The 22,797-nt window shown below is 32.7% G+C and overlaps 3 protein-coding genes and 2 pseudogenes across 3 annotated transcripts; all 5 read right to left on the reverse strand.

Moving 5' to 3' along the window:
• Window positions 1-862: 862 nt before the first annotated feature.
• On the reverse strand, window positions 863-1,144 carry LOC121203221 (cell division cycle 20.2, cofactor of APC complex-like). Its single transcript, XM_041105403.1, has one exon. The coding sequence runs from the start codon at window positions 1,133-1,135 to the stop codon at window positions 863-865; it is 273 nt and encodes a 90-aa protein (XP_040961337.1). The 5' UTR covers window positions 1,136-1,144.
• Window positions 949-3,798, reverse strand: LOC107904608 (silicon efflux transporter LSI2-like; annotated as a pseudogene).
• An 8,353-nt stretch (window positions 3,799-12,151) lies between these two features.
• On the reverse strand, window positions 12,152-14,508 carry LOC121223600 (cell division cycle 20.2, cofactor of APC complex). Its single transcript, XM_041105404.1, has 4 exons — window positions 13,955-14,508; window positions 13,527-13,802; window positions 13,169-13,438; window positions 12,152-13,083 (listed from the first exon to the last, which is right to left on the reverse strand). The coding sequence occupies exons 1-4, from the start codon at window positions 14,051-14,053 to the stop codon at window positions 12,361-12,363; spliced, it is 1,368 nt and encodes a 455-aa protein (XP_040961338.1). The 5' UTR covers window positions 14,054-14,508; the 3' UTR covers window positions 12,152-12,360.
• Window positions 14,509-15,657: 1,149 nt separating this feature from the next.
• LOC107902530 (SNF1-related protein kinase catalytic subunit alpha KIN10-like) lies at window positions 15,658-18,836 on the reverse strand (annotated as a pseudogene).
• Window positions 18,837-19,380: 544 nt separating this feature from the next.
• LOC121223601 (BAHD acyltransferase DCR) lies at window positions 19,381-21,206 on the reverse strand. Its single transcript, XM_041105405.1, has one exon. The coding sequence runs from the start codon at window positions 20,957-20,959 to the stop codon at window positions 19,538-19,540; it is 1,422 nt and encodes a 473-aa protein (XP_040961339.1). The 5' UTR covers window positions 20,960-21,206; the 3' UTR covers window positions 19,381-19,537.
• Between the last annotated feature and the right edge of the window lie 1,591 nt (window positions 21,207-22,797).

Raw genomic sequence — 22,797 nt, forward strand, 5'->3', positions numbered from 1 at the left:
ACGTAAATAGTATTGTATACATAAATAGTGCCGTATACGTGAATAGTACCGTAAACGGTCGTATTCCCCAAGTACGAACCTGGCTCTGGTACCAATTGTTGCGCGGAAGCGTGTGAAAGAGTAAAATTATTGTACTGAAAAATCACACTAAGTTCAATTCCCAGGAAAGAGAGGTGGATCACGAGGATCGCTTACATACCAGACCTTTCCTAGCCAGAATATCCCTCTATCGTAATTTAATAGCACAATAAATCACTACAATGACACTTGCAAAATATGCAGAACAAAAATAAAGAACACTAAAATTTTAACGAGGTTCAGCAAATTTTGCCTACGTCCTCGGGCACTACCAAATATATTTCACTCCAAAAATACAAGTGAAAGTTTACAAATAGAGAGAGAACAATTGCCTTAAGTAGAGAATGGCAAGTGTGGGATGAAGAAAGTAAGAGATGGTTAGGCCTATTTATAGTTGAGGTTTAAGGATCAACTTGCAATGTCCCTATACAATTAGGGACCAAAATTGCAATTATCCCATGCCAACTTTTAACCCAACTTGCCAACCAATCTTACTTTCTACTTTCGGTGCCAACTTTCTGCCACTATTCATCTTTGAAAAGTCAAAGATTGTAGGTATCCAATAGAATGTGATTGTTCCATGCCATTGAACCCACTCTTGATCTTTGACAACCTCTCAGAGTACGCAGCTGCAGCAACAAAGGGAAAAATTAAAAAATGGAGGAACAATAAGAAGAAGCTGCAAAATGTTCGGCAAAGACTTTAATATGGAACCTGTCGGTTGGCAGTCGAATCCCATGGTAGTACTTCGGAATTGTTCAAGCCAATGGCAATATGCCGACCATCAGGAGCCCAATTCACACTTGTTAACTGGTCCGTTTTCGTCATCAACAGTGACAAGTTCTGAAGTAGAATTGTCTAAAGCATCCCACAGATACACAGTGTTCCCGAGTGCTATTGCTAGTACATTGCTGCTGCGCCACTCCAATAAATTCAGGTCAAAATCGTCGACGAGATCAGGAGCACCCAATGTTCTCTCAGAGCTCTGAAGAATTGAAAATCGCATCATATTAGAGTCTGTTGAACCAAAATTTTCTGAACTAACCAAAGTATCCATATCGTGCTGTACTTACCTGGGGAATAGTCTTCTAGGCTTTAAGGATTTGGTCGGATGCTTATGACATATTTTAAACAATTTATAATTAATTCTGTTTATGTTGTAATAATCATCTAATAAGTGTCAAACCAATTGCAGTGACTATAAGCGTAGAAGGAACTCCAAATTTAAGGTGATTCCAGAAAGACAATGTGTAGCCAAGATGTGGTGCTCGACGAGCTTGCTCACATACTATCAAGTTCGCCGCCGATCCCAACAACGACAGGTTTCCGGCTACCGTGCTCACCCATGCTAATATCAGCCATGCTTTCTTCTCTTCACTTGCTGATATCGCCGCGGCGGATGCCGCCACTCTCCCTCCAAGCAACAGAACTAAAGAACATACATATATATTAGTGCCAAGAGAAACTGTTAGTTACTCTACTTGACAAAATTTTATAAAATATGCTGTTAGTTGATGTACTTTATAAAATTTAAGATTTAGTGTAGTTTAAAACTTAAACATTAAGTCTTACCATTTTTTGTTCAATCATTAAAATTATAAGTATTTTTTTATCAAAATTTATCAATTTGACATGATGATTTGATTGTCTTCATGTAACATGAATATGATTGACGAGAAGTAAACATGTTATGTTAGCAAATTTTAATTAAAATTATTGACGAAGATAATGATTGGTCTAAAATTATTAAATAAAAAAAAGGTATGAGGATTGAATTGTTTTTACTTTTTAAGTATAGGGGTTAAATTTTAAATTTCGTCAAAATATAGGACTAACATCAAAATTTGTCCAAATTTATATAAAAAATATGTAATCTTGTAGGCAATAAATTTACTAATATATATATATGTGTGTGTGTGTTTTAGGGGAGATTAATTTTTTCCTAAAAAGTCCTCAAAAATGTCGTTCATTCAAAGTCGATAAACCTCTTAACAGGTCGGTATTATTCCTAGGTCAAGCCGAAGTTTTATCTCACGACTCTATGAAGAGTTTGAATTCCTAAGGTTGTTTTAAGAGACGAGAAGTTCACAAAGCGAGAACACCTATAATAAATGACCATAAGCCATGCATGGTCCAATCCGACAAGACGTTTCTACTCTGTGAATCTACTGCCTCTTCAGACAATTTCAATTACTTGGACTCTCTTCAAATCAGAGACAAGACATTAAATTGACGAGAGGACAATATCGATCCATTAAAGGATATATTTCTCCATTCTAAAAAAAGGTAGAATATATTTTACCGGTTGGTACGTTGGAAGCCACATTGGAGAGGAGAAGAATAACGGCAGCTAAAACCGCAATCCCGGAAACACGATCGACATTGGCATGGGGTTCCATAAAGTTCCAAAGAGTACTTGGAATCCCAGTTTTATTGAACCCTTCCACCGTAATAAACATTCCACAGAAGAAAAGCAAAAGCGAATACGATACCTGCTCATACAAAAAAACAAGCAAACCCTTTTTAATCTTTCAAAAAAAAAATCAAAACTTAAAATCCCACTCTGTAATCTTAATTCAGAAACCTTTTCCAAGCAAGGCCTTGCATCCTTAAAATCAAGAACAACAAGTGCCAATGATGCTGTAATGGCTGTCCATGACATATTCAAACCCATAAGCAAAGCAACCAACATCCCAATAGTGACTAAATAAACACATAATTTCCACATCTTGTTCTTCCAATGCTCTGTTTTTGATTCTTTTTCCTCTGAAAATTGAGTCGGCGATGATATATCATTTGAATCAATCGAACCACAAGGTGACCTCTGGATTTCAAGTTGATTGCCCGAGTTGACTCGGTTCCTAAGGCTGTCAAGGTGAGTTGCTAAACTTCCATTAATGTTATTAGGAGGGCTCTGAACATGATCCATTGAATTCCAAGCTGAAATATGTGACATTGTGGCCGGCGAAAACCGATGTGAACTCACATCATCTTCACCCACGATTTCACCAGTCCCATCTTCTTCATCTTTATGAACAAATAACAATCTCCAATACATAATTATAAGTATCAAAGCATTCACCGACCCACCAACCAGCATTGCCGGCAAAACCCCAACAAGAAAATCCCCAAAAGAAATCTTACTTTGAACAGCAATCACCAAATTCTGTGGATTCCCAATCGGAGTAGCCGAAGAACCTATATTAGCACTCGAAGCAAGTGCTAACAAAAATGGGTGAGGAGGCAAATTATGTTGCCTTGCAATTTTCAATACAAACTCAGTTAATATCACACAAGAAGTATCATTAGTGAAAAAAGTACTTGAAATCGCAGAAACCAAACAGATTCTACAGATTAAATCCTTAGCTCCTTTACTTTTCCATGAAAGCAATTTACCTAAATACTTAAACATATCGGCTCTTTCGAGATAAACACTAACGACCATGGTGCCGAATAAAAGACCCAAGATTGGTAGATCAATGGCGGCATAAGCTTCATCTGGGGTTATTACTCTGAAGTCTGAATAAAACCATAAGCGTGGCACCGAGTAAAGACCCGGCGGTTCTTCCGATTGGTAAAAGTGGGACGGCAGGGAAGACAGCTAATACCCAGAAGATTGCAAAGGCTATTGAGCCGAGAACCACTTTGTATGTAGCGGCAAACGCCATTGTTGTTCTGGTCTTAAACCTTCGACTTTTTTCTTTTTTTTCTTTCGATCATGCAAGATTATAATCTTAAAAACATTTATAAAAAAGTAAACGAAGAAAAGAACAAAGACTTGCTGCTTTACGATGAAATTAAAATAGTTTGTTTGTTTGCATGTGAACGCCTTCAGTTCGACGAGAGATTTGGATCACTAGTTTTAAGTTTCATGAGTTTTTAGAGGTTCTTAGACAACTGCGACGAATCCTGTATGATTTTCATGGCCGTGGCCACCACGTACTTTTTTTTTGCTCCTAAAATTATACGGATTCGATTAATAGTGTTAAATTCATCTTTGTAATTTTAAAATCATAAAATGTTATTGAATTATTTTAATTTTTTTGTTTAAGTTATCGGGTTATTAATTTTTTTTTAAAAAAACTCTAGTTAGAAAGCTTCAAGTGACGATTGATTCGGTGAGTTAGTACCCATCAAAAAGTAGAAAAATCCTAAGTCAATTCGACACTATTAGTATCCATCAAAAAGTAGAAGAATCATAAGTCAATTCGACAGTTAGTGTCGGAGATTAGTGAAGAAAGCTGTTTAAATTTTGAGTAGTAGATTTATAAGGTTCAAAACTGTTTTGTAAAAGAAATTAAATTGTAGAAAATAATGTCATTTAATAACGATTTTAATATTCCAATAACTTTAATATTTCTAAATAATTTAGTAATTATTTTATAATTTTATAATTTTTAAAATTAAATAATCAAAACGTACACTGATAACCCTTACGTATTAATTAACAAGTGGACGATGGATTTGATAATTCATTCATAGATGAGGTGTATATATATTTGTGATTTTTACGAAGTGTGTAAGTTTTGGTGTTGCGAGTTACAACCCTACTATATACCAACAAATGTACCGTAGGAGAATATTCATATTTTAGCTTAAATATAAAACTTTTAAAAATTGATTAATAATTTTTTCAGAAAAACCAAATACCATTAATGAAAAAACTTTCAATTTTTAGGAACAACGATGGACTGGAATTTGGCCTTATTCGAATACATTCATAATTTATTTAATTCTTTTACACATGTAACCATAATAATTCCATTTTTAATTAAAATTTAAGAAAATTTTTGAAATTTTATTTTTTTATAATTTAGTGATGGCGAAAATTTAATTTTTAAAAAAATAATAATATGATAATTTAATTATAGTCGATAATGAAATGATGATAAAAAATTGTAAGGAAAAAAAATTAAGATTCAAATATATTTAACTGACATGACATTTATTTATTAAATTTTGAAAAATTCAGAAGCTATGACAATTTTTTCATAAGGTGTGGTGATTAGATGTGGACAGCATGCCGTGATTAAACCAGAAAGTCAACAATTATGTTTTCATTATTATATTTAAAAAATTATTTGTATTTAATTATGCAACTATTTATCTAATTTAATATATAAAATAATTTTTTTAGGTTCTCAAATATAAATTTATGCATGATCAATAAACCATATCATAAATAAATTAATGAAAAATTAAGTATTAAAAACGGTATGAAAAAAAAGAAATTTAAAGAATATAGTTAGAAAGAATCTCTACGAACCTCAAATATAAATTGTAAGATGGATATAAAGAATATAAAAAAATTAATTTTTTTACTAATTTTAATGTCATAAATTAATCAAACACTAACTCAATTGAGTAATAATTAATAACGAAAATACTCACCCAAACTTTTATAATTTTCAATATTTATATTTTACTATTCAACTAATGTACTAAAACTCACAAGTGAAAATTCTAGAGTGCAAGAAAAATGAAAAAAACAACAACCAAACAATGTTTACATAGAAGAAATAATGTTAGGAATTCAAAATTATAATTGTTATTTCTTTTAAAATTAGTATCTAAATTGATAACGATGTTATTTGTAACACCCCTATACCCGGTCCGATCGTACAGACTCGGTATAAGACTATTATATTTGGTGCCAAAATGGTTTTGGCTAGACACTATTTAATTTAAGCATTTATACATAGGATTTTAACTTATTTAACTCAAAAATTATTAATATAAACGTGTGGGGTCATTATTGGACGTTAGATTATGTTTGGAAATGATTTTAACACTATTTCTACTCAAAATAAGGGAAAAAATATCGATACCAATGACAAAAACGATACGAAAATCACATCCTGTTTTGGAAATTTTGTATTTCATAGCCTAGGTATCAATACCTATACCCTTGGGTAAAATTTGGCAAAAATCAGTCTAAAAGTTCACTAAAACCCCTTGCAATATATATATTATTCTCAACACTTAAGACCAATTCAAAATATATTAAAATTACTTAAAACTACTCGAAATCAATCATAATCATCATATTAGCAAACCACATTTGCAAACATACTTATAGTTTCAATAATTCATTTCATATAGAATTAAAATACTTCAAGTAAAACCAAAATAGATAGAGTTTCAAGAGTTTGTATTTTAGTCCCTAACACATGGGAACACATTTGGTCTACCTATGTACATGTCATTTTAATTCAAAATATGATACCAACTCTTGAAGCTCTTGAGGATGTGATGTGATGAGATGAGAAATCTCCTAACCCGACTCTACTTCTTCAAGTCTAATTGTTACTACGCGTTAAAAATAAACACGTTAAGCCAGTGAAGGCTTAGTAAGCACTACAAAAATAAATAGGTAAATGAATCATAACAAAATATTTTAAACTTATTCAATTAATACATATTTACACACATACAAGTTTCTTCAACTATACCTTACTTTAATACAATTTAACTTACATTTTGTAAGTTATCAAACTTACCTCAACACATTGGTGATTCACTTTTGTTCACAACTCATATTCTTAGCCCAAAGTAGACTTTATAGAACACACCAGATATACATAACAAATACAGAGGTGCATTATTATGCACTATTAAACAGAGAGCACTAAAGTGCTATACAGAGAGCACAAATGTGCTAAACGGAGAGCACTAATATGCTAATAATTGAAGAGCACGCTAAGGTCCCTTAATGGTATGCCACTAATATCCTAGTAGTTCTAAATTCCATCTATTTTGGCATTAAAGCTAAATTTATACACGTAAATACTTTAGATAAATATTTCGGAAAAGATTTCTCATTTCTCCATCATCTACAATTTAGTCCCGATTTCACAAATAACAAATATCACACCTTTTTCACACATATACTTTTACCACAACATCATTACTTAGTGTTCAAACAATATACCATTTCATATTCTCCACCATATAATTTTCTTTACAAATTTCATCATTTCATAATCTAATTTTTTTTATCTATTTACAAATTTAAATATATATTTTACATTTCTATTCTAAGTAATTCCATACTAAAATATAAGCATTTAAATAAAAATAATTTAAAAATCTTGTAGTACTTACAACAAAAAGGTTGAGATGATGTATTTTCTTATTCCTTCACTCCTTAGCCTTCTCTTTCCCTTTTTCTTCAATTAGGCCATCTCCTTTCTTTTCTTTCTCTTCAATTTCATATAAAACATATAACATTTATATGATAATTTCATCATTTCTTACCTTAGCTCTTTTTCAATCTCAAAATTCGAACCACCGGTATCTTTTCATCTTAGAAGTCTTTATTGCAGACACCACATTCGTCAATGCACTATATTTTTCACCGATTATAATCACTTCCTCTCCATCTGAAGTTCTCAAGGAAATTCTTTTTCTTCTGCAATCAACCATAACCCCGTGTTCTGACAACCAGTCCATACCTAATATCACATCAAACTCATGAAACGTAAGTGCCATAACGTCTGCTGGAAACTCATAATCATGAATTTTTAAGGAAAATCTTCTATACACTTTATTAACTTTCTCATTTTGCCCAAAAGGGTTAGTAACTACTACTTCGTATTCTATAGGTTCTACTGATAACTCTCTTTCTTTCACGAATGTAATGCATATGTATGAATGCGTAGAGCTAGGATCAATTAGTGCAATTACAGAAGAATCAAATAAAGAGAATTTACCAGTAAGCACATCAGGAGCATCTCCTTCTTCTCGTGTTCTAATAACATAAATCTGAGGTCTCTAAAATTCAGATCTATCGGCTATTTCTCTCACAGATCTTGTACCACTACCAATACCACCAAAAATTCCAGGTCGTCTACCTCTTTATGGAGCCGAGCTAACCTCTCGCAGACTATTTTGTAACACTTTCTGACACTTTTAGACAATCTCTGATCAAATGATCTTTCGATCCACATCGAAAAAAGGCTCAGGAATTCAGTCGACATTCTCCCAATTGATATATTCCATGATACTCACATGATGGCAGTGTTGGTTTTCTTTTGGAACCCCCAGTACTAACTACAGAAATCGTCTGTTGAGTTTGTCTTGTCTAACTTCTAGATCTTTGCCCAACAGTAGAAGTGTATCTAGAATCTCTAAAATCCCTCACTCTTTTTGAAGACGGTGGTGGTGCTGAACTAGTTTTGCTAATCTCTTCCCAAAACTCTTCTCTTTCGAACGAGCTAACCCTTCTTCCAGTCGTTGTGCTCTATCAACCAAAATAGGAAATGCTTGTAGATGTAATGATATAAGAGGAACATAAATTTCTTCATTCAATCCCTACTCAAATCTCCTGCATATATCTGTTTCATTTGCTATTAATTTCTTGGCATATTTACTCAATCTGATAAATTCACGTTCGTATTCAGCAACAGACATGTTGTTCTATTTCAAATCCAGAAATTCTCTTTTTTTCTACTCAAGATAAAGTTGACTCACATATTTCTTTCTAAATTCGAACACAAAGAAATTTTAATTAATTTTCTCTACAAGATGAATATTTATGACAGTAGTCCACCATTGGTAAGCCTCACATTTAATAAAGATACTGCACATTTCAACTTTTCATCCCTTGTACACTGCAATTCTTTTAACATCATTTGATTGTTCTCTAACCATTCTTTAGCTTCAGTTGGGTCATTATCTTACTTTCCTTTAAGCTCTTCAGCTCCATATTTTCTTATTTTCTCCAAGGGAGATCGATGACTAGTTGCAGACGATTGTGGTTGTGGAGCAGTAAGAGGAGGAGGTGGTGGTGGAACAGGTGGAGCATTATTAGTTCTTACAACTTGCTGCAATAATTGATTCATTATCTGTAACAAAGCTGCAATTGGAATTGCTTCTCTAGACGGTATCGGCTCAGTTTCAGATTGAGTTCTTTCTTCCAATTCAGGCTCCCTATCATCCCCTAAATTTACCAATTCACATCGGGCGTGAGCTCTATGTTGATATCTTTCCCTATCGAGGTTTGTCGCCCTACTCTCTATTTCATCTTCTAACCCTTCACGAGGTCTATTTGACATCTTTAAGTTTCTACAATATTCATAAATTACACAATTAAATAGCTAAACCTCATCTCATCACATCAATATACAAAATGACATGTGCAGATAGACTCATTCCCAACCCAAGAATTTAGAAAACCTAGGCTCTGATACCAATAAATGTAACACCCCTATACCCGGTTCAATCGTACGGACCCGGTATAAGACTATTACATTTGGTGCCAAAATGATTTTGGCTAGACACTATTTAATTTAAGCATTTATACATAGGATTTTAACTTATTTAACTCAAAAATTATTAATATAAACGTGTAGGGTCATTATTGGATGTTAGATTATGTTTGGAAATGATTTTAACACTATTTCTACTCAAAATAGGGGAAAATCGATACTAATGACAAAAACGATACCAAAATCACATTCTATTTTGGAAATTTTGTATTTCATAGCCTAGGTATCAATACCTATACCCTTGGATAAAATTTGGCAAAAATCAGTTTAAAAGTTCACTAAAACCCCCTGCAATATATATATTCTTCTCAACACTTAAGACCAATTCAAAATATATTAAAATTACTTAAAACTACTCGAAATCAATCATAATCATCGTATTAGCAAACCACATTTGCAAACATACTTATAGATTCAATAATTCATTTCATATAGAGTTAAAATACTTCAAGTAAAACCAAAATAGATAGAGTTTCAATAGTTTGTATTTTAGTCCTTAACACATGGGAACACATTTGGTCTACCCATGTACATGCCATTTTAATTCAAAATATGATACTTACTCTTGAAGCTCTTGAGGATGTGATGAGATGAGAAATCTCCTAATCCGACTCTACCTCTTCGAGTCTAATTGTTCCTACGCGTTAAAAATAAACGCGTTAAGCCGGTGAAGGCTTAGTAAGCGCTACAAGAATAAATAGGTAAATGAATCATAACAACATATTTTAAACTTATTCAATTAATATATAATTTACACACATACAAGTTTCTTCAACTATACCTTACTTTAATTCAATTTAACTTACATTTTGTAAGTTATCAAACTTACCTTTTGTAAGTTATCAAACTTACCTCAACACATTGGTGATTCACTTTTGTTCACAGCTCATATTCTTAACCCAAAGTAGACTTTATAGAACATACCGAATATACGAAACAAATACAGAGGTGCAGTATTATGCACTATTGAACAGAGAGCACTAAAGTGCTATACAGAGAACACGAATGTGCTAAACGAAGAGCACTAATATGCTAATAATCGAATAGCGCGCTAAGTTCCTTAATGGCATGCCACTAATATCCTAGTAGTTCTAAATTCTATCTACTTGGGCATTAAAGTTGAATTTCATGCATTTAAATACTTTAGATAAATATTTTGGAAAAGATTTCTTATTTTTCCATCATCTACAATTTAGTCTCATTTCACAAATCACAAATATCACACCTTTTTCGCACATATACTTTTACCACAACATCATTACTTAGTGTTCAAACAATATACCATTTCATATTCTCCACCTATAATTTTCTTTACAAATTTCATAATTTCATAATCTAATCCTTTTTTTATCCATGTATAAATTTAAATATATATTTTATATTTCTATTCTAAGTAATTCCATACTACAATATAAGCATTTAAATAAAAATAATTTAACAAACTTGTAGTACTTACAACAAAAAAGTTGAGATGATGTATTTTCTCCTTCCTTCACTCCTTAGCATTCTCTTTCCCTTTTTCTTCAATTAGGTTATCTCCTTTCTTTTCTTTCTCTTCAATTTCATATAAAACATATAACATTTATATGTTAAAAAAATCACAATCAAGTGACTTTCCTATACTATTTAATAAAAATAAACATGTATGGTATGATAAATATTTCATCATTTCTTACCTTAGCTCTTTGATTTTTACTAAAGAAATTTCAAAAAAAAAAATTAAGGTTTGAAGCTTGGATGGTTCAACTATGATGAAAGGACATGAAGGGAATTAAAAGAAAAGTTGGATGAAACTTGGGGGGAAAGAAGTGACGGTTTGGCTTGTGAAAAGATGATATATATTTTCATCTTTTCTCCCACTTTCTACACCATTCTACTAAAATATCTCACATTTTTAATTAAAATGGTCAAATTGCTACTAAGTCCTTAAGCCATCCATCTTTTTACTTTTACCCATCATAATTACACCTAATAAATATTTACTTGGCTAATTACCACTTTGTCCTTCCTCATCTTTCATATTTCTTAGTATGACTTATACAACACTTTGGTTAAATTTCTTTTTAGTCCTTCCTTCCTTTCCTCTACACTATAATATATCTCATAACTTAATATTTTTTCTACTTTGGCCACAACAATTTTTTTATTCTTTCAACTAAATCAATGTATCTATTTTAAAATTTCCTATCTAAAGAGTATTTTTTTTATTTTTTTTTTCTAATTTCTTATTAGATCTATATACTTCCTAATTTAATACTCAAAATTCATATTTATTATATTTTAAAACTTTTATACTAATTCTTAACCCGATTCATCATTGTACCTAACCCCGAGTTAAAACGCGGATGTTACATTATTTTTAATATATATAAATCTCAACTAATAATATTTTGGTTAAATTTTATTATTAAGTGCCTATATTTTGCAAAAATATGGATTTAGTCTCTGTAAAATTCAGTCAATTTTAGTCTTTATACTTTTCAAATTCTAAAATTTCAGTTCTTACAAAAGTCATTTCCAAATTAGTCATTTTCAAATTAGGTACATATCACATGTCACTACTTACTACTATTTGGTTATTTTTGTTAACCATGTTAGTTTTTAAGAGTAAAAGTAACATAGGATTTTTAACAGAAGGGTTAATTTGCTCTTTGATCTAATGTAGATAGATTAATTTGTCTATTTTTAGTATAGGGGTTAAAATACAATATAACATCTAGTACATAAGCCTCTATAATATTTTTATCAAAATTGATCAATTCAAAAAATATAAAAACCAAATATATAGAGACTAAAATCCATAATTTAACCAAAGATTTTCTTTCAATTTCCAATTAGAAAAAAATTTCAAGTGTGGGAAATAATTTCAATAAGGAGTTGAAAATATAATGTAGACGGGGATGAACAATTTATCGCACTATCGCTAACATTACTCTACACATGCCATCAGAGGAAAAACTTTACAAAACAAGGAATCCAACGGCACCGCCACCACTCCTAGTCTCTTTCTCCATCAACGGATACGGTTCAACTGAGAGAATGGCTCACGGTTCACTTTCGGAGCAGTTTTAGCCACTTCTGGGACCCCAAAAACATTCCAGAATCTTAGAGTCTCATCCCCTGCTGCTGATGCCACTGTGCACCCATCAGGGCTTTGAGCCATGTAAAGTACTCTAGATGTATGACCCGTTAGCTCTGCCATCTTCACCATCGATGGATATTTCCAAAGAGTTAATTGATTCTGAGTAAACCCATGGGAACTCAATAGCTCCCTCTCATTCTTGCTCCATAGCAATGAGCAAACCTGGGAGCCGGTATCAACTGAATTCAAGCATGCACCAGTATGTGTGTTCCAAAATTTTATGGTGCGATCGCCGCCACCTCCACCTGTGGCCAGCAAATTGCTCTGGAAAGGGCACCAGGCAAGGGCTTTGACAGCTGAGGTATGCTCCTCCAACCTGTGTAGCCATTGAGTTGGTGAATTTGAAGATGCCATGGACCTATCCCATATGTGAACAACATTATCATTGCCTCCGCTGGCTAGTTGTTGCCCGGAAGCCGACCATTTCAGCCCGCAAACCTCTTGCTGGTGGCCTCTGTAAGTTTCGACAACATGGGATCTAATTCTCACATCGTTGTTAACAATCTGACCATCCATTCCTCCTGTTGTGAGAATGTGATTGTTCCATGCCATTGAACCCACTCTTGATCTGTGACAACCTCTCAGAGTACGCAGCTGCAGCAACAAAGGGGAAAATTAAATAATGGAGTAACAATAAGAAGAAGCTGCAAAATGTTCAGCAAAGACTTTAATATTGAACCTGCCGGTTGGCAGTCGAATCCCATAGTTGTACTTCGGAATTGTTCAAGCCAATGGCAATATGCCGACCGTCAGGAGCCCAATTCACACTTGTTACTGGTCCGTTTTCGTCATCAACAGTGACAAGTTCTGAAGTAGAACTATCTGAAGCATCCCACAGATACACAGTGTTTCCGAGTGCTATTGCTAGTACATTGCTGCTGCCCCAGTCCAATAAATTCAGGTAAAAATCGTCGACGAGATCAGGAGCATCCAATGTTCTCTCAGAGCTCTGAAGAATTGAAAATCGCATCATATTAGAGTCTGTTGAACCAAAATTTTCTGAACTAACCGAAGTATCCATATCGTGCTGTACTTACCTGGGGAATATGTCTTCTAGGCTTTGCGGATTTGGTCGGATGAGCTGAAGCCGTTGAGTGCTCGGAAGGGAAGAGTTCGACGGGTGCTGGTGGCTTGTTCTTGAAAGCCAAGATTCGGGTGCGGTTCATGTTCAAGGTCTCAGCCAGCTGCTTCCTGTAGGCCTCCCTGGCAGGTGAGCATGCTGTTTGGTTCTCTTTGATCTTCCTTCCTTCGGTCAGCATGTAATGCGCATAATCAAAGTCCATTGCTGAACGGTTTGGTATGAATCTATCCATCTAAACAATAACAATAAAAGCGCATTCAATTTCAATGTCATTACAAACTCTAATATATCGATTATTTCAAATTTGTTCTTTTGCAATAAATCAAAAAAAAAAACCCAGATTTGCAATCATTGAAATTAAATAAAATAAGTTGAAATATATACATTTTCCTTGGAATTCTTTCTCTGGAGAAGTTGTTCTTGAAGTGGGCATCTAGATTGACCCTTCAAGTTTGAAAAAGAATTTAAAGATCCTGCATCCATAATATCAAGTATGCAAATATATATAATAAAAGAGAAACAGAAAGTGATAAACTATTTAAGATCCTGCAAAAAAAATAGTTAAGCAAAATCCAATATATATAATAACCCAGAACCTGCAAAATTCAATCTCCAAAATTAAAAGAAAAAGAAAACAATCAACAAAAACAAAATCAAATGGAAAACGTTATAGACAGAGAAAAAAAAAGATTAGAGAGATGCTATGCGATGCGAGAGTAGATGGAGATGGAGATGTTGGAGCGAGAATTGATTGAAGATTAATGGAGGAATCAATGGAGTTTATATAGTGAATGCCTAAATGATAATAAGCGAAGGTCTTCGTATTTCGAGTAATTTTTTAATCTAGATTTTCTTATGGAAGGCGCAACGGCTACTTCTTGAAATATCTAGGGTTTATTTTTCTTCTTCTTGGAGAGCGGCAACGGCTATTTTTCTTCTTCTTTTTAATAGGTAATTTTTCCTCAAATATTGTTTTTTTCTTTTAATTTTGTTATTTCATAAAATATTATGTGTTTTTTTTGTTTTTTTTAACTTAGATATCGATATTTTTAGAACATAATGAGATAGGTTCATTTTGCCCTCTTTACTAAAAAATAGGTAAATTATTCCTTATATATCAGATTAAAGAACAAATTGATCTTCCTGTTAAAATTTTATCTATTTTAACTTTTAAAAATTAATCAATGTTCGTCAAAATGAAGTACACGTGCGACTTCGTAGTTATTTTATCATCCATGCAAGTTTTTAACAAAAAAAAAAGATGAAAATTTAAAAAAAAAAACCAAATTACTCTTTATTTTAACGTACGAGAACTAATTTTTTTATTTTTTAAGTAAATGAGACAAATTGTTTAGGAATCTCCATGGTATTTTTACTAAATTTCATACTTGTACGAATTTGATTTAGATATACTGATATCTTTGGGTGTAAAATGAGGATTAATATGAACACCGGAAGTAAAAATGAAAATGATTATTCATAGGAAAATCCGAGCTAAAAATTCAAATAAGGTAACTAATATAGGTGCTAAAAAATCAAACCAATCTTATCAGCCCAAGATGCTTACACCTCTAGGAGACATTCAAATGTTAGAATGGTCCAATATGAAGTTCAGCCGAGAAGTGATGTATTGTAGGACGCAGGCCCTAATTGATCTTGAGATATGCAGATATAGGACATTGATGCAAGGCAAGGCATGACTTTTCAAAACATGCCCATGAACTCCTCATTTATTATTGATATATTTTATAAATATATTAATTATATAATTATGTTTTTTTATTTATCACGAGTGTGATTTAGCAATTTAGGTCGCGGGTTCCTATAGGATATAATATTATAGCAGTTATAGATTATTTAATAAATTTTGCTGTCCTGACACTGCTTAGGGGGCTTGTCTGCTTGCACTTCTCCCATTTTGGGAGTTTGTTAATGTAAAAAAAAATTAAGATTGTTATGTATGGTAAAATTATCTACTAATGCATAGAAAATAAAGTTATCAATATTACATTTAATACCATCATTATGCCAACGAGGCCTCAACTCAATTCGTACATGTACATTATTTATATTTTAATTATACTATATTTATTACACTTACAAAAATTGTCAAAAAAAATACTCTCATTATTATAAATAATATACTAAATAATCTTTAAAGAGACTTGTTAACCAAACCTTCGCTTTTAGTTCCAGTTAATAAAACTACGTTAATAATGCACTATTTACATAATACTTCCTCCTATAAATAAACCAATATCACTATGAAACTACTTTAATAATGCACTATTTACACAAATACTTCCTCCTATAAATAAATTCTACATTCGCTATCAAGATAATCGGTTAGACATTACCTGCACTTCGAACATGATGACATTCGGCGACGCCGTTTACGATGGTGATCGATGATTCAACCTCAAAGTAACCATTGTTGTTTCCCACTTGATGTTATAATTCCTTATATTCTCCCAGTGGACATGGATTGCTCGCAGAGCTTTGAGAAGTACTTCCATCATGATTTGGAATAGAAAGGCAAAGGCCTCGACACTGTAAAAAAAAACAGTGCAATGTCAAACTTCGGTGCATGAAAGAAGCTGGTTCCATTACTGGTACTCATAATAATACATCGCTACATACTTGAAACTCAGCTCCACCAAGATAGTCACTGGAGACGCCCAAACGGTTGTCCAATAGCAAGCGGTAAACAACAGTTCCCTGGAAGATAATGAAATAAGAAACAATTCCTAAAACCCATGAAGGAAAACTGAAAAAAGGAAAAGGAAAAAGTTGAAACCTCGTTTTGAACTCTGTTGCAAAGAGATTCAACCAAATGGTTCCTTTCAAATCCCTCCCTAACTACGTGCTGAAAGATATCATCATCAATCTGAAATTTATGTTTATCAATCAGTAACTATATAGTATGTACGTGAGCCCTGTTTCCACAACTTACGTTGAGCTCATGAGGGGAAATAGTAACCAACGTTTTGGGCTTGTTGTGTTGTATCTGTTGGGGAAACAGCTAAATATCTCGGCAGATATGGTTGAAACCATGGGTGCTGGGGGATTCCAGGAATGGTCAGTCTCTTCGTTGGATCAACTATAAGAATCCGTGCGATCAAGTCTCTAGCACCGGGAGATAAATGACTTGGAATAGTGTAAACTCCGGCCTGAAGGACAAAAAAGAATGTAAAATCCAATGTGGAAATTATAGACAGGATAGAGAGAAACAACAAAGAGAAAGATCATATATGAGCATAAAAATATCCAATCAAGACCCTATTCGTTAAAGAAATCTATGAAACATGTATCGTGGACTAAGAAAAAATATAAATTTGACGTCACTTGCCTTGATTTTCTTATATAGGTTAGGAAAGTTATCATCCTCGAAAGGAAGGATGCCACAAAGAAAGGCATACAAATAAGACCACAGCTGCATATATCCACTTCAGGCCCGGTGTATGGTTTGCCAGAAAGAATCTGTAACATTGGATATCCGCATACATTAGAAAATCCCATCATAACAACATTAGAACTTCATGTTGATTCGACTCTTCATTTTTCTTTAAGTAACCTTGCTTGACATCATATTAAACACATGATTTTCTAACCATACACAAAACTCCTACCTCTGGGGCTGCATAGTTTGGGCTGCCACAACAGGTTTTCAGTAAATGGCCCTTTTGCATTACGTTGGTCAAACCAAAATCAGCAATCTTCACATTATAATTGGAATCCAGAAGCAAATTTTCGGGCTTAAGGTCTCGATGAACCATCATATTCTTATGGCAGTACTCCACCCCAGAAATTATCTGTTTCCAAACAAAGATTCCATGCCTGTAATTTCTCAGAAAAAAAAAGGTAGACAAATAATATTCATTTATATATAAGAATATCCAACAAGACCTGTTGAAAAAGCTTGCGAGCCTCGTCCTCATGAAGCCTTCTTTTCAGTACAATATAATCAAATAATTCACCAGATTCTGCATATTCTGTGACCATGAAAATGTCTGTTGTTGTCTCGATGACCTCATAAAGTCGTATAATGTGAGGATGCATAAATAATCTCGATATGTTAATCTCTCTTCTTAGTACAACAAAACATAAATTAAGCACTCTCTCAGTCAATAATACATGCAATGAAACGACGAAAAACTTAAATTCAAGCTTCGAAAATAACACTAAAGCAAACTTTAAAAGATATATTTAGAAGTTTATAAATCACATGAGCAATCTAATTAATGAACTAATTATCAACACAAAAAGTGACGAAAATAGTCAAACATTCATTCAAACAATTTGAATAAAAAATTATATATACCTTTTTCCTCCATCGCCTTAGTCTTAATTTTTGTGAGATCAAGATTCTTAATTAATAGCAACTTTATGACCAGTCAATACATGTTCAGCAACTTTAACCTTTCCAAACGAACCGATTCCGATCGTTTCCGATACAATTCCTCTTGATCCATCCCTTTTTCTCTTCCTTCAATTCAAAAACAACTAAAAAATCAGAAGAAAAAAAATTCAAAATCAATTGAATCAAAAACAGTTTAAAAATCATGCAAAGTAAATTGTAAAAAAAAATCACATTATTGAATCGAAATTGCCTCCGCTTTGGCTTTCTTTCTTTATTATTGAAGAATTCGAATTGAAAATAACAAACAAGCAAAGATAGTAGCTACTTTTTTTTTTCTTTCACTTTCTTTGAGGGTTGTGTTTTCGAGGGCAAATTTTTGTATATATAAGAAGCTAAGTGAAAGAAAAAAAAAGGAATGAAGATCTCAATGGTTTATTTTATTTAAAGAAGATTCAATATAATATATGTAAATAATTAGGATAAAAATATATAATATTTAGGTTGAAATAATTTATTCTTTCCTTTTATTTTTTAAATTACTATGTTAAAGCGAGGGAAAAATATTTGGATGATGTGGCATGGACGCATAATCTGGTCACCTCAGTTTGACTTGATTAAAGTAGGGTAGGGATTACCTTAGATAATGGTAGATAAGATACAATGTATATATATAAATTGATGAGTTAAGTAAATACAAAAATAATAGGTAAACTATACTAACACTCAACTATTAATAAATTTTCTTTTTAATCATCCAAATATAAAAAATTATAAAAAATTATTTATTTATTCAATTTTATTTTTTAATAACCAGTTGAATAACGGCAACAATTTTTAAAATTGACATAATAGCAACTTTAACCCTCAATAAATTTTTTTATTCAACAACCTTAAACATCTATACATTGTGTCAATTTAGTTTTGATTTTCATATTAATTTTTTATTTTGAATTTTTGAACTATTTTGATAAAAATAAATTTTATTTTATGACTTTTGGATATTATTTTTAAAAGCAATATTTTCAAATAAAAATAAAAATAAACCATAACTCTTACATGATATTGTTTAAAAAATATTTTTTATAATATTTTTAATTTATTTTCATTATTTAAATATAAAAAATTATTTATACATCACAAACAAATTAAAATTAAATATAAATAAAATTTCACTCAATTTAAGTAACGCGATTTTTTAACTCATATTCCACGACGGTCTAAATGGTTTAGTTTGGGCCAATTTTTAATTTTTCGAATTTTTTCGCTCAACCTTAGTTCAAACTTCAAACGTTAGTTGTCATGGGCCGAGACTGAGCCGGGCCATAGTTCAGTCCAAGTCAATTTTTGCGCTGTTCGCATCTTTTTTCTGCAAATTTTGCTCTTAAATTTTATTAAATTATTGCATAGAACACCACTGTTTTATGATCTTCACCGAAACAAGACAAAACCATGCAGTTAATTCCATGCAGCACTGCCATTAATAACACAGACCAAAGACAAAACATTAAAAATACGAATTATTAAACTATTACAAACACCAAAATAAATCCTAAAACAGTAATTAGCACAATTTCAATTTTCATAGTACCCTACTTCCATGCAAAATACTATACTTCCATTAAAAACTCTTTATCCTTCTCCAATTTCTCCATAGCTTGAGCTTCCATGGTGATTTCAACGTCAATGCTCCGGCCACCGCTCTTCCCTTGATACAAATACACCATTCCATCGAACCTGTTGTTGGATCCACTCCTCACCCCTACCGGCTTTCCCCACCCGAAATCCACTTCGTAAACTTTAAACCTCGGTGAGCTTCCGACCGCTACACAGTTGACACCGGCGTCTTTGAACTGGAAAATCTTCGGCGCTGCTTCCCATGCCTTGTTACGTTCATCGATGGCTTTAGCGTCGTGGGATTCTATAGCTTTTTGTATCACTAAAGCTCCGAATGACGGTGGGTTTTCCAATAACAACCCGGCCGCTGTGGCGGTGAAGATGGCTTGAATCAAGTTTCCGAAGTAACTGTCGGGCATCGGTGGATCAACCCTTTTACGACAATCGGCGAAGACAGTAAAAACCGTGTAGTCTTCGGGTTTGAGGTTACGTGCTTGGGATACGTGTCGCCAAATGTGGACAGCTAGAGATTGGAAAGTCGAGAACGGTTTAGAGCCATCGGACGGTGGTGGGGTTGAATTAGCTCTCGATTTGATCTTATCGACGGCGGCTTCGGAAAAACGGAAGAGTTTCTCCCTCATCTGCGGCGCCGGCGGGCCTTGTTTGGTGGCGTCGTCGCCGTTGCAAGAAACGACCGGACTGAGGTCGAGCTTCACGCGGGTGTTTCGAGCTTTGGTCCGATCAAGAAACGGCGGCACAACGACGGAGCTCGAAGTACCGTTACAGATTTGAGCCCAAGAGCTCATAAAATGCCAAGTGGAGGTTCCGTCGAGGACGGCATGGTTGAAAGCACACCCCATTGCGATACCATCTTTCAACTTCGTCAACTGTATGGACAAAAGAGGCCTGTGAAGACCCTCCAAGTTCAAGACGCCATTAAAAGGTATCAATTCCTTAAATGAGCTCGTACCATCATCACCCGTCAATTCATCGACGGTAATCCCCTCTGCCACGGCTTCCACCACTTCAACACCATCCATATCATCGTCATAATCAACTCTAAGAACCTCATCGTCATCTTTCCCGAGCTTACCTCCTAGCTGATAAAACTCCTCTAACACCACCCTCAGCCCTTCCTTGAGCTTTTCAACCTTGTCCTCGAACTCACCACAACCGTCTTTCTTGTAAAACAACAGCTTCTGGTTATAATAGAAAGCCAGGTAGGGGAGATCAAAGGTGACCAACTGACACTCTTTTCTTCCTATCAACTTTCCCGGCTTGACGTGGCTTTTTCCGGTGATTCTCACAGCGGTCGCCTCCTCCTCCTTCCCTGCTTCGACGCCTGCCATTTCCTTTATGATCGTTATTTGGTGCTGAGATACAAAGATTGTGGCTACAAATAGAAGAAGAAACATAAAGACACACGCTTGATGTAGTTGGGTTTGCCATTAATGGTATTCATGAGAGCAGCTGTGCCTGTGGTCCATTAATAGAACTGATTAGTCCCCCACTGGTTAATATGGGGAAGCAGCGTGGGGTGAAAATGTGGTAGCTCACTCTGGTATGGCCAAAAATAAATGTCAACATTGAACGAATAAATAAAAAGCCTAAAAATTTGTGCTCTTTGAGCAGCAAAAGATTGTAATATATGGATAGCCGGATATATTAGTACAAGTAGAGGGTTTGAATCTATTCTCCAAGTATAAATTAAAAATTGAGATAAAAGTTAATAGTTGAATGGGTTGAATTATTGGTTTAATTAAATTGATTAAATTAAAAATTAGTGGTTTGACCAAATTATTAGTCCAATTATTAAAACATTATATATTACACTCTAAGATTGTACTACGTAATTATTCAATATTTTATATAATTTTTTAAAATTTTCAAGTGATGATATAGTACAAACTCAATATTACGTCATCAAAATTTTATATTTTTCAAGTTTAAAAACTAAAATTGATCTAGTTTCAAAGTTAGATACCAAACTAAATAATAATAATAATAGATACCAAAGTAGATTTACTTACCAAATTCAAGAGTCAAAAATTATATCATCCTATATTGAAAATGAACTTGGAAAAATAAACATAATGAATAGAGATATCTATAATTTTTTAATATGTTTAATTTATAGTTTATTATCCATATTTACATTTAGATAATAATATATTTGCTAAGTTTAATATTTAATTTATTACATATTTTTAATGGTTAAAACATAAAATTAAGTAAAAAAATTAAATATGTGAAAAAATGTAACGTATCTTGGATAAAATTTCAGGGCTCGTAATTAGTTTTGAGTTTTGTTAGATAAAAAGATTTATTAAAATAATATTCAACTATTTATACTATTATTTAATATTTTTACTTAATTTATATCATTAGCATCAATTCAAAAAATTATTAAATTACTTAACTTTTTTTACATTTTTATTATTTTATTGATAGATTATTATTTTCAAAAAAAATCATTGAAATTGTTTAGATCTTTTATTGTAAGCAAATCTCGAAATCAATGTTTATATATTTGAGAGACTTGCCTAGATAAATGTATTAGAAAAATAATTTTGTAAGAGTGTTACTTTTATAGTAAAATCATTTATGGTGATTTTACTTCTTGTGATCACAAAGGGTGATCATAGCGGTGAGAGTATCGCATCTTCGAAGTGCAAGAGTGAGGGAAACGATCACGGGGTGTGTGATTGAGTAGGTTCACTTTGTAATTGTCGAAGAGAATGCATGTTTCTCACTGAACTAGGCTTCATAAACATAGAGGAACTAAATTGTGTAATCATCTCGTTGTATCTTATGTGTTTGTTGTTCTTTATTTAGTGTCCGGAAGAGAGCCCACCAACTCAAGCACCAATTTAGTCGTGAAATTTCTACTCTTAAAAACGCCCTTTTTGATAACATACTCCTTAAAAAACAATATTATACTAAATTATATAATATACTAAATAGAATATAGTAACAGAATAAATAGAACATAAAATAATAACTAATGTATAGATAACCATAAATGTTTATATAGTTGGATACTATGAATTAAGATTAATTAAATATGTTTATTTACTATCATAAAATATTAGTCTAAATTAAGAGTGATTTGATATAATTATAACATCGCATAATTAAATTAAAGTATAATTTTATAGTAATGTAATTAAAATTTTAAATATATGTTTAAACTTTTCTTTAATTTCAATAGAATTCTCGTATTCTTGATTATTAAAATAAATATTGAAGTTAG

This window comes from Gossypium hirsutum, chromosome D11, assembly GCF_007990345.1.
Source record: "Gossypium hirsutum isolate 1008001.06 chromosome D11, Gossypium_hirsutum_v2.1, whole genome shotgun sequence".
Taxonomy (NCBI): Eukaryota; Viridiplantae; Streptophyta; class Magnoliopsida; order Malvales; family Malvaceae; genus Gossypium; species Gossypium hirsutum.

Bases quoted from the DNA above. Each gene is read 5' to 3' on its own strand.
- LOC121203221 (XM_041105403.1), bottom strand. From the start codon at position 1,135: ATGGATACTTTGGTTAGTTCAGAAAATTTTGGTTCAACAGACTCTAAT.
- LOC121223600 (XM_041105404.1), bottom strand. From the start codon at position 14,053: ATGGATGCAGGATCTTTAAATTCTTTTTCAAACTTGAAGGGTCAATCT. The intron at 13,803-13,954 runs GTATATATTTCA...GTTATTGTTTAG, and splicing joins GAAAGAATTCCAAGGAAAAT to ATGGATAGATTCATACCAAA. The intron at 13,439-13,526 runs GTAAGTACAGCA...TCAATTCTTCAG, and splicing joins CTAGAAGACATATTCCCCAG to AGCTCTGAGAGAACATTGGA.
- LOC121223601 (XM_041105405.1), bottom strand. From the start codon at position 20,959: ATGTTTCTTCTTCTATTTGTAGCCACAATCTTTGTATCTCAGCACCAA.